The sequence below is a fragment of the Hipposideros armiger genome, unplaced genomic scaffold (assembly GCF_001890085.2).
Source record: "Hipposideros armiger isolate ML-2016 unplaced genomic scaffold, ASM189008v1 scaffold_14, whole genome shotgun sequence".
NCBI lineage: Eukaryota > Metazoa > Chordata > Mammalia > Chiroptera > Hipposideridae > Hipposideros > Hipposideros armiger.
The window spans coordinates 1,185,313-1,197,388 of NW_017731364.1; the positions used below are offsets into that span (position 1 = coordinate 1,185,313).

The 12,076-nt window shown below is 33.7% G+C and overlaps 1 protein-coding gene across 6 annotated transcripts in view; it reads left to right on the top strand.

Moving 5' to 3' along the window:
• The window catches only part of ATP11B (ATPase phospholipid transporting 11B (putative)), a 115,195-nt gene that overhangs the window by 43,812 nt on the left and 59,307 nt on the right, over positions 1–12,076 (top strand). For 5 of the 6 annotated variants that reach the window (XM_019668165.1, XM_019668174.1, XM_019668149.1 and 2 more), the window contains 4 exons: positions 282–385; positions 6,629–6,676; positions 8,699–8,763; positions 11,354–11,435. In XM_019668165.1, coding sequence (XP_019523710.1) covers positions 282–385; positions 6,629–6,676; positions 8,699–8,763; positions 11,354–11,435 — 299 coding nt within the window. Of the gene's footprint in view, positions 1–281; positions 386–6,628; positions 6,677–8,081; positions 8,157–8,698; positions 8,764–11,353; positions 11,436–12,076 lie in introns of those variants that run through there. The other variant, XM_019668188.1, reaches the window with a different exon arrangement.

Consider the following 12,076-nt stretch of genomic DNA (forward strand, 5'->3'; position numbering starts at 1 on the left):
GGTAATCGAGTTTCACCTGATAAAGGAGATATTTTTTTTAATTACTGAAACTTTTAAAAATTGAGTTTAAAAAAAAAAATAATGTTATTTACCTATTTCAAAGGTTAGCCTCATGTGGTTTAGTCAAGTTAATGAAAAATGGAAAGTGTCTTTAGGAAAAATAGATATTTTAATATTTTGATGCTTCTTTTTTTAGGTAATAGAGATTTTGAAATAGATGGTGTATAAGGTCCCATTTGGATCTTGAAACTGCAATTTAATTTTTTTTTTTTTTTTTTTAGACACATGTGGCAGTTCCAGAAACAGCAGTATTACAAACAGTTGCCAATTTGGACACTCTTATAGCTGTGATAGAATGTCAGCAACCAGAAGCAGATTTATACAGGTATGGTGTGATAGTCAACATACTCATTTTAAGTCCTGTTTACATTACAGATCTCATTTTCACAATATAAACATACAATGAAATCTTTAGCTGATTGAAGACATTATTGGGAGGGGGTGGGAATTGGGGAGATGAATTTAAGGGGAAAAAAGGCTAAAAGCAGAACTTTCCAGAATTCTAATCCAAAGTATTAATTCAAAAGTAGTGCTTTTATTCAAATGTTCCTTCCCATTACCTTCTACTTTGATGTGGACTGGCTTTATAACTATAGTAGTAGTTATAGGAGAAGTAAAGTTCTTTCCTTAGAAGAAAATAATCATGTGTGTGTGTGTGTGTGTGTGTGTGTGTGTGTGTGCGTGTGTACACATGTGTGTACATAGTTCATGATGGCCAAAGCTATGTCTTTGTGTTCACTTTTAACGTTACAATTTACCAAATATAATGGAAATCATCTTTCAGTGATATGCTCATTGTTGTGGGCAATGGTAGAAACAAATTTTTATTATTAAAGACTTAAGTGAGATACTAAATTTAAATTCATTTTGACTCAATGCTGAAAGAGTAAATTACAACTACATTGTAAAAAATCACTCTTAGCTTCTTGTCATATCATATATCTCCTTCTATTGGTTGAAATGTTTCAAATCTTATCATTAGTCATTAGCTTTTCCATATCTCTTACATATATTTGTTCTGGATCCATATAATATTTATAATGGCATTTTTCTCTATGTGATGTTATAAAAATTTACATTTTCATCAGTCAAATGATGTATAGTTTTCCAATTAACTGTAAAAATTTGAGTCCTATGCTTTAAGAGCATTTAAACTATAAGATTTAACTGCAAAGAATTTAGTACTTGAAGATTTCTATATTGCTATTATTTCCTTGTCTTAGACAATGGTGAGTTATAAAAAAATTACTAAAAACTAGAAAATGATGGAACATTAAGCAGGCATAAAATTAATATGAGATTAAATATGATGAATGCATTGGTAGCTGGTTTTTATATTATTTTGGAAAATAGGGAAAAAGTTAAATCTTTTTCTGATAGGAAATAATTCAGTTAAATATAAGGTGTTCCTCCTTATTTTCTCTTTTCCTCTTCCTTCCCGAAAGTCTATGTTTTATTTTAAATATAAGTGTAACTACTGCAGAAGACTTGTAATGGAAACATAACACATAATTATACCACTATTTAAATTTATTGCTGTTTTTATTTATTCACTCATTCAACAAGCTATTATTGAGCACCTATGTGCTCATTATGATTAGTGAGAAATAAGATGAATTGGCATAGTTTCTGTCTTTGAGGAATTCATAGCTATAAAGATATTATTTATATAAAGTTGTATTTTTTCGCTTTACTATATGCTATATATAAGGGAAATATTGAAAGCATTTTATTTATTTTTTTTTAAAGAAATTTTATTGGGGAACAGTGTGTTTTTCCAGGACCCGTCAGCTCCAAGTCAAGTACTTGTTTCAGTCTACTTGTGGAGGGCACAGCTCCATGGTCCATGTGGGAATCGAACCGGCAGCCTTGGTGTTATGAGCCTGTGCTCTAACCACCTGAGCTGACCGGCTGCCCCTTGAAAGCGTTTTAAATGTCCACCTAGGAGAATGCTTAAATGGGCATATGGTATAGATATAAAAGAGAAATATGTCTCTTATAAGATATAAGAGAGAAAAGATTATAAAAATGATGTTTTCAAAGAATTTAATGACATAGGGACATACTGAAATATAATGTTAAATAAGAAATGGAGGTATAGCTCTCATATGACCCCAATTATATTAAAAAATGTGTATGTCTATGTATTTGGTAGTTAAGTAGCAGGATAGAAAAATAGATAGGTATAGAGAGAAAGAAAAGCCTGGAATTACATGTTAAAATGTTAGTTGTTCTTGGTGGTAGGATTTCAGCTGCTTTTTACTTACCTTTCGTGTTCTATAAATTTTGTAATATTTCCTAAAAGAATATGGATTACTTTTGTGATTACAGAAAGGATTTTCCATGTTACTGTATTCTTTTTGTTGTTGTTGTTGTTGTGAAAGAGCAGTTTATTGGAAGTGAAAGTACACTCCAAAGAAATAGGAGAGGGCATGTTACTGTATTCTTAATGATCATTTTTAATGGCTGTGAAATAGTCTAAGTGAACCTAACTATTTCCTAATATTTCAAACCTAACTCTTTCATTGTTTTGCTATTATAAATATTGCGTGGCACCTTATTACAAACAGCTTCACCAAATCAAAATCCAGTGGTGGGATAGTTCATTATTTCTCTTCTTTAAACAGCGAGTTCACTTGGCTTCCAGGACATGCCCCTCTCTTGGTTTTCCTCCTTTCACTAGTCCCTCCTTCTCAGTCCCTTTTGCTGGTTTCTCTCCTCCCTGACTTCTTGATGTTAGAGCGACCCAGTACTGTCCTCGGTCCTCTTCTCTGCCCCTCTACAATTTGCTTTCTACACTCCTTTGGTGATCTCATCCAGGCAGATGGCTTTAATGACCATCTAACTTCTAACTCCCTGATTTCTATCTCCGTCTCAGACTGCTTTTCCAAACTCCAGACTTTCATAGCCAGCTTCCTGTCCTATGGCTCCACTTGGACCATCTCTCAAATTGATATCTCAAATTAATTTAGGAAATATCTCAAATTAATCATCTTGAAAACTGAATTCCTGATCTTCCCTCTGAAATTTTTTATGCCAACAGCCTTTATCATCTCAGTTGATGACAGTCCATCCTCCCAATTGTTCAGGCCAAAAACCATAGAGTCAGTCATGACTCACCACATATCCTCTCTGCTAACCTCTCCTCACCTTTCCTTCCACATCTCATCCCAATCCATTAGAACATCTTAATTGGTTTACCTTAAAAATACATCCAAAATTTGACCATCTTTCACCAATTTCACTGCTACTATTTGGGTCCAAACCAGCATCATCTCCTACCGCTATCAAAGGCATCCTCACCAGTTTTTCTGTTTTTAGTCTTTCCCTTGTAGTCTGTTCTCACAAAAACAGCCAGAGTGATCCTTTTAAAACCTAAGTCAGATCATGTCGTTCCTCTGCTGAGACCATGCAATGGCTTTTCCCATCTCACTCTGAGTCAAAATCCTTATCTTTAGAAGGCTCTATAAGACCTTACTGATTGTCCCTATCCCCAACCTTTCTTTCCTCTCTGACCTAATTTCTGACCCATCTCCCTCTTGCTCACCCTCCAACTCCACTGGCCTCCGTATTTTCCCTTGAACATGCCATAGTCACTCTCAACCTTGCCACTAGGTGTTCCTTGTCTTAACTCCTTTATCACTTTCTAGCCTATGCTTAAATCTCCTCCTCAGTGAAGCCTACTTTGACTAATACTGCAACCTAATCCTTACCCTGTTCTGCTTTTCTTTTTTTTATAATGCGTAATACCTTCTAGTATACTGTGTAATTTACTTATTTATTATGTTGATGGCTTATTATCTCTTCGACTACAGTGTAAACTCAGGGGCAGGCATCTTTGTGTGTTTCGTGCACTGACGTATCCCAAGCACCTAGGACAGATCTGGGAAGTAGGAGGCCTTACTACTTATTTGTTGATAGTTGAAAGAATAAATATCTTTATGTAATTAATTTTGTGCACTTAAATTTTCCCTTTTATTGAATTGTCTACAATGCATGCAAGCAAGATTTGTGTGTAGTTCGCTTTACTATTGAATTGAAGTACTTAAACAGTACCAGGCACATAGCAAACACTCTATAAATATCTGTTGAATGAATGGATGAATGATAGAGTTCCAAATTATTCCTAGATCAAAGGATGTGTGAATGTTTTTATTACCCATTTGTTCATCAGCTATTGAGTGCCTCCAATAATTGAGGCATAGTGCTAGACGCTGAGAATACTGTGCTCGTTTCAGCAGCATATATGAGTACAGTAGAATATAACAGTAAAGAAACAGTGATAGCTATTGCCTCCTAGAGTTTATAGTCTAGCACTAGATTATTAAGAACAGACAGAGCTGCAAAAAAGGAATTATTGGATTAAAGCCCTAATAGAGTTTGGCCTTTAGTAAACATACTGACACTTACTTTATAAAAGCATTGGACTAATTTTTATTGCCATGAGCAAAGTATAAGTTTATGAAGTTTTCTTTCTTTCAGAATTTTACTAGTATTAAATATTATAGTTTTAAATTTTTTGCTAATTTTGTACATAATAGTATCATAATTTTAAAACTTTAGTTTTAATTTATTTTTAATTAGAAAGGATAAACATTTTTCTGTTTATTAATTCTTCCCCCCTTGAACATTGTTGATTCCTTCCCAATTACCTATTTATTAAATGGGATTACATTATTCCTTTTTAAAGAACTTTAATAGTTTATTGAGAGAGGCTAGAATATGGTAAGAAATGAACTCTGCCAGACCACTGGGAGAAATAAAAGCTGGGAGAGCCTTTTGTTCAGGAGCAGCCTCTAGCAGGTCTCCATTTTCCTTTTCCTGGCTCCTTTAATCTTTTAGTTCTTTATTTTTTCCACCTCTTAATTTTTTAAACTGACTTAGCACTTCCACTTCTAGGAATTTTTCCTAACGAAATAATGAAACTACTCCTAGGAATTTATCTTACTGAAAATGTGAAAAGATATGTACAAAAGTTGTTTAGGGCTGCATTGTTTAGACTCTAACAAAATTGTTGAAAAAAACAAAATTCCATCAGTAGTGTATTATTTATATAAATTATAAGTAACCCAAAAATGTAGTATTATGTGCAGCCATTAAAAATAATGATATAGATCTATGTTTATGGCAGGACATGCTAAGTGGGGGGCAAATGTTACCAACATTATATATGGTATGATCCCATTTTTGTTTTTAAGATACATATTTATTTATATGTGAATGGAATAAAAGCCTGGGAAACATATCTCAAAATATTAACAGTATTTGTATTTGAGTAGTAGGATTACCAGTGATGGTTATTTTCCTTTTGTTATCCTTTTTATATTGTCTGAATCATTTTGTAAAATGTGTGTGCTTGAGCGTATATAGACTTTATAATCAGAAAAGAGAATAAAGGAATTTTCACTTTGAAACAAATCGAACTATGGGTTTGGAGAAAGGGCTAAGGAAAGGGCCAGATGAGTTAACTCTGCACGGAACTGGCTTGAACTGATGAGAAGCACCTTAGAATCAAGGATAACAGGGCAGATAAAATGAAGGACACATGCAGGTCTCTTGTTGGAATTTAGCTCAGGAAAATCAAAAGAGTGATCATACATTATCTCTGAAAGATGCCTAAGTGGACACCAGCTGAATTGGTTCTTTGACTCTAAGTCCAAAGTTGAGGCTGAAACCAAAGCTACATAAAATTCCATTAAGTGCAGATAATAAAAATAACACTGCTTCTCCTTGATACAGGGAGTTGAAGGAAGCAGAAGTAAGAGATTAGCAAGAAACAATGAAGCCAAAAGGGATAAAGCACCTGTGACCTGGAAACGGGAAGAATAATAGGGACATTTGGAAGGGAATGCTTAATATTTCTTTGCCAATTAAATGATTAACATGAAGTTCTGTCTGGAATTCAGCTCAGAATTTACTTCTCAATATAGTAGAAAGTAATCGTATACTTGAATTGACTCTATGCTGTGGAGCTGTTTTGGTAGTGAAAAGCCAGGCTATGAAAATTCGTTGGTAACAGGCCACTTACTCTAGATTTCAGGCAACCAAAAGTTAAAGAAGCCCTGGAGATCACTGATAGGTTTTTGCTTACTATTCTATTCCCACCACTTAACTCACACGTAGTAATTGCTCAATGAATATTTGTTGGTTGAATGATTGCATGAATAAGTAAGTGAATGATTCTGGTCACAGGAAGCTTTATTTAGTAAATTGCGATGAAATATGTGAGCATTCACTGTTGGCTAATTACTGTATGCATCTAGCAATATAAATTTTCATGATGATGAAACATAATATTAATATACCATTTTCAAAACATGTTTTCATTCATTAACTCATTCTTTACTGGAGTAGAGATGGCAAGAATTTAAAAATTTTTAAAGCTTAATGAGTGATAACCATTTACTTTAATAATTTCTAACATGAATATTAGACTACTCATATATACAAAAGATTGGTTTGTTTCATATATAAAAATAGTGCCAAAAGTATCTAAAATTTTTCACCCATTGATGTCATAAGTAATGTATCATTGGTTTATTTTGTAACATGGTGAATTCTTTGATAGATTCATGGGACGAATGATAATAACTCAACAGATGGAAGAAATTGTAAGGTAAGAATAAAGCTAACGGTATATTACATAAGTCAGTAGCATCAGAGAAAAGGATTCACTTAAAAGCATTTAGCACTCCATCTTGTAATTTGTAGTAACAGCAGGTGAGGATGAAACAGATTCCATGAAATGATACCAAAATAATTTAGAAAGATTATTTGTGTACTTATATTTCTTTTTCTAATATTAGGTAGTAACATAAAAGGAAACATGGCTATTTTTATTCAAATCCTTACCCACCACACTTAAAGTCTAGAATACAAAAAATGTCTTGTATAATGTTTAACAAGTATAAATGTTACAGTCTTCTTCATTTCAAAATAATTCAGCACAAACTAGAGTATTTACTGGCCAATCCAAAACCTCTTATTTACTCTTCTGATTGTTTTTTTTTTGTTTGGTTGGTTGTTTTGATATGTTCACCTTCAATATTAGGTTAATTTCTGGCACCTATATGAAAGGCTTTGGGTCATTTCAAAGATTTGCTGATAGGATGAGATTACATTGTTATTCATGACCACAAAGCCAAATTTAGAATAAATCTTGGAATCATCCCTTGAACTTCTATTCAAATTAGCATTTCACTCTTTTCTGGAGATACATGTTGAGTTAAATTGGCTGCTTGAATTAAGTCACTGATAAAGCGTTGAGCATTTTTTAAATGACATCCTCAAGACAAGTCACCCAAAATAGTATGCATCAACACTGATTCACATTTTTAAGAAACGTTAACATAGGAGCACGTTCAATAAACTCTGTAGCAGGGTCTTTTTAAGTGTAGGATCCCTACTTGAATAACTATGACTAGGGTTTATTTTGATTTCTGTAGTGACATAGTGGGGTACATGTGCGGATACATAGTCTGAATTGTATTACGACATTGTGGCTGATAAAGGAAAAGATTAGTTATGTTACCTCAGCCCCTAGATTGGTTAAAAAAGGAGCCATGTTCTTTGCTGAAGCAACCAGTGTTTGCTGATGCATTCATTGCCTTTTAATTGAAGCTTTTGATCATTATATTACAATTATATATGCCATTATGAGCTCAGAGTTTTCCTATTCATTGCTGGAACCAACACCAAGTGAAAAAGAGCTATTTTATGGCTCCTGATTAATTGATTTTGGAATATCCATGGAATGTGCTCCAAATATGACTAGTTAATAAAATCATATTTATTAACCATGTCTCAAACACCTGATCTTCCTTGGTTCATTGGATTTTTTAGAGTGTTTGGGTTTTGCAGACATCTTCAGAATTTGTATAGATTCTGTTTGATTTGGATGACTGTTTATGTATGTTTCAGGAAAGCATAAGGGATACCAACAAAATTAAGGTGTTTTTACTGTTCCATAATAGAGTCTTATTGTTTTGCTATCACTAAGAAAATAAAATTTCCTTTCTAGTTATTATCATTTTATATCTCCTTCATGGAGAGAAATTCAAACAGCAAGAAGACCCATACACCAGGATGTGTGCAATGCAAGTAGTCAAGTTATAGTGTCAGTCTTGCCTAGAACAGTACTAACTCACTTACTATGTTATGTCTTAATAATCCACCTAATTTTAATTGTGCAGAACTCATGCATCTATACGCAAATCATGCTACAGCTTATGCTTACTTTGCATTTTAATTCTTCAAAAACTGTGTATTAATTTTGCTCAAAATTTTAAAATTTCACCTCCTCTTAAAAATTTTCAAGTCATTGCTTAATCTTTTATTTTGTTGTGTTTTATGTTTAAAATTTTTGAATCTGGTGGCTTTGTGAGCTTATTTACCAGCAAAATTTTATTTCTGAGCCACTGACCTTAAAGGGACTGAAATGCTAAAGCCTATATTTTTATTATGGTAACTAATATCATGATTGGCCTAGACAGCTTTATAGTAGCTGAGATTTCGGTTTTATATGAAAGCAGTGTTGTAACTGTTATCTCACATACCTTCTGCTGATGATGTCATTTTAGAATTTAATTGAATTTTTAATATATTCACTGCTTTTGGTTTTGTTTTGTTTTTTTCCTAGACCTCTGGGGCCAGAGAGTCTCTTGCTTCGTGGAGCCAGATTAAAAAACACAAAAGAAATTTTTGGTTTGTATATGTTGAAAATTTTTCATTATAGATTCACATCGATGCTTTATATGAAGTATTTTTAGAAGCAGCATTTGTGGTCTTTTGGTTGGATAATTGATTACTTAGTTAATTATTATCTACAATCATTTTCTTACAAAGATTGTGTTAATATAATTTTGTTTTGTATTTTTTATTGTTAATCTCTATTTTTGAGTAATAGACTAGAACCTCGCTCTTGTATTTTCTTTGTGTATACTTGTGAAACTGAGTGCTAAGAAGGTAGCACTCCTGGCACTTCTCTTCGTGATGGATGAGAACCAATATAATATGGCATCATGGTGCAGTAAACCACCTATATAATTCCATTATGATTATTCTTAGATTGGATGAATGAAACTGCTGATTCATTCACTCAACAAATTCTTATTGACCTATGACTATATACCAGGTACTGTTGGAATATATACTGACTGCATTAAAAGGATGAATAAATAATGTTCTTGCTTTGGAGATCTATTAATTAATTAACTAACTAACAATTAATCAATTCACTGTGCTCTGAGTTAGTTCTAGGCAAATTGTGAAGTCTAGAATAACCTTAGATGTCATGTAGTTCTTCCATTTCAGGGATGGCCCTTCATATACTGACCAGCTTGTCATTCATTGCACGTTTACAGCTTTTGAGGTTCTCTTCCTCTTCTCTTTCCTATATCTTGTCTCTCATTTAGGCTCTCTGATAAAAAAATAAAAAATATAAAAGTCCATAAACTTTTAAAAAATGGAAAAGAATGAAGTTGTGGAGAAATTGGAAGCCTCATGCACTGCTTGTGGGAGTGTAACTGTTGCAGCTGCTATAGGAAACAGTCTGGCAGTTCCTCAATAAGTTAAACATAGAATTACTCTGCAACCCAATAATTCTAGATATATACCCCAAAGAACTGAAAATAGGTGTTCAAACAAAGACTTTACAAGAATGTTCATAGCAGCACTGTTTATAGTAGTCAAAGGAGAGAAACTGCCCAAATGTTCATCAGCTAATGAATGTATAAACAAAATGTAGGATATCCATAATTGATAGTTATTGACTCATAAAAAATGAATAACGGATGCATGCTACAACGTGGATAAACCTTGAAAACGTGCTGAGTAAAAGAAGCCAAACACAAAAGGCCACATATTGTCTGATCCCATTTGCTTGAAGTACCCAGAATAGGGAAATTCACAGAGACAGGGTAGATTAGTGTGCTGGGGAGTGGAGGAGAATGGGGAATGATGCTTAATGGGTACAGAACGATGAAAATATTCTCAGGTTAGTTTGTGAGGATGGCTGCACAACATTGTGATTACGCTAAGTGCCACTGAATTCTACATTTTTAAACGATTAAAATGGTAAACTGTATGTTGTGTCTATTTTACCACAGTTTGAAAAAAGAAAACTATAATAATGTTCTTTTGGCAAAAGCCAGAGAAAACCTCCAAAGCTTTTAGATCCTCTCATGTACCGCTGTATTTTAATACATCTCCCTAGCAGTAACACCTTTCACGTTTTTAAAAGAAAGTGTACTTGAATGCCTTTATAGGGATCTGCTGTTGTTTGCCTCAGTACCAACTCTCTTTGTTGTATCATTCTAGGCTGATTTTTCTCATTTCTATAATTTTGGTGCTCTTTGTCATTTGAGTTATAATTCCTTCCTTTACAGAATAATTTTAGTGGTAAAAATTCTAGGGCAAATCTTTAGGAAGAGGGCATGATGAATCCTATACTACTTCTCGAATCTTACTATTTAGGAATGGGTATAAACATTCATTGATTATTTGTTTCTAGGAATTTTGTTAATTTGCCATATAAACCTCACAACCATTCTATGAGGTACATTTTTTTTTTCCATTTAAAGATGGGGAAATTGAGACTCAGAGAGATGAAATAACTTGCCCAAGGACCCAGAACTAATAAGTGGCAGAGCTAGAATTAAAACCAAGGTCTAATTCCAAAGTGTTTTTACAAGGCTGGTCTTACCTAATTTCATTCACTCCTTTTCATTCAGTGTCATTGTTGCTCTTCTCAGAGTCATTCACACAGGCACAAATTTTAAAAATAACGCTTTCCTTGTGTTTATTTATGCTGACACATTTCCATATTATCTTTCCAGTGCTTATGAAATTATGTCTAGACTCCAGATTCTAGCATTGAGGGCCTTTCAAACTCTGATCCTAATCTATTATTCCAACCTAACAGGAAGTGCATTTCCATTTCTGTCTTTGTTAACACTGTTTGCTCTAACTATACTGGCCTTCCCGGCCATTTTTATCTTTCAAAATCCTTTCCCTCCATCAATTCCAACTCAGATAGTACCTCTTTCATTCAGGCATCTGAGTTATAACTCAGGAACAGAACTGCCATGCCTTACCCATCCAGCAGGTCAGGTGACTAGAGTTCCCCAAAATTGGACTTGGAAAGCCTTTGACAAATTCCAAACAAAATTAAAGGGAAGCCAAATTGCAATACCTGTCAGACAGTACATTTTCTTAGATGCTTTCATGCTAGTGCGTACATTTATCTTGTGAAACATGCTAGGGGGTTATTTTTAAAGACTGTTTTGTTTCACAGGTGTTGCTGTGTACACCGGAATGGAAACAAAGATGGCATTAAATTACAAAAGCAAGTCACAGAAACGATCTGCAGTAGAAAAGTAAGAAAAATGTCCATTTTCATTTGTTTGCACATAAATATGACCATGGATATGTGTATTATCCATATATAAATTATATGTATAAAAATATATTTAATACATAAAAATATACTTAAAACATATATCAAGCCAACACAAGATGGTATCCTTAAGGATAGGGATTTTTGTATACATGTAGCATTTTGCATAATGTTTGGCATATAGTAGATGCTAAGTTATTACTTTAAATAACTATTGGGTAATAGTGGAATCAGTTGATCAGACTAATCCTGCACATAACAACTATAAACTCTAGATAAAATATTTTTTAAAATAACTATTTGAAAGCACTGAAGAGTGACCAAACAAAGATGGAAAAGGGCAAAGAGTCTACTCTCGAAATATGGCATCAGCAAGGACAAAGATTTAAGAGTGTAGCTTTTTGCCTGAGGGCACTCCAAATTCATATACTACATGGGGTATCAGAGAGCCTGAGGTTTTACAGGATTTAGGTGTCAGAGGACAAGGGAAGAGCAGCTAGAAAGAAAATCATGTAAGGGAAGGAGCCACAGAAGGAAATGAACCCTAAAACCTGCACATAAATTACATCCAAATCATTGACTGTCTTGAGAACTGTACATGTGCAGGAGAGACCCCAGTGG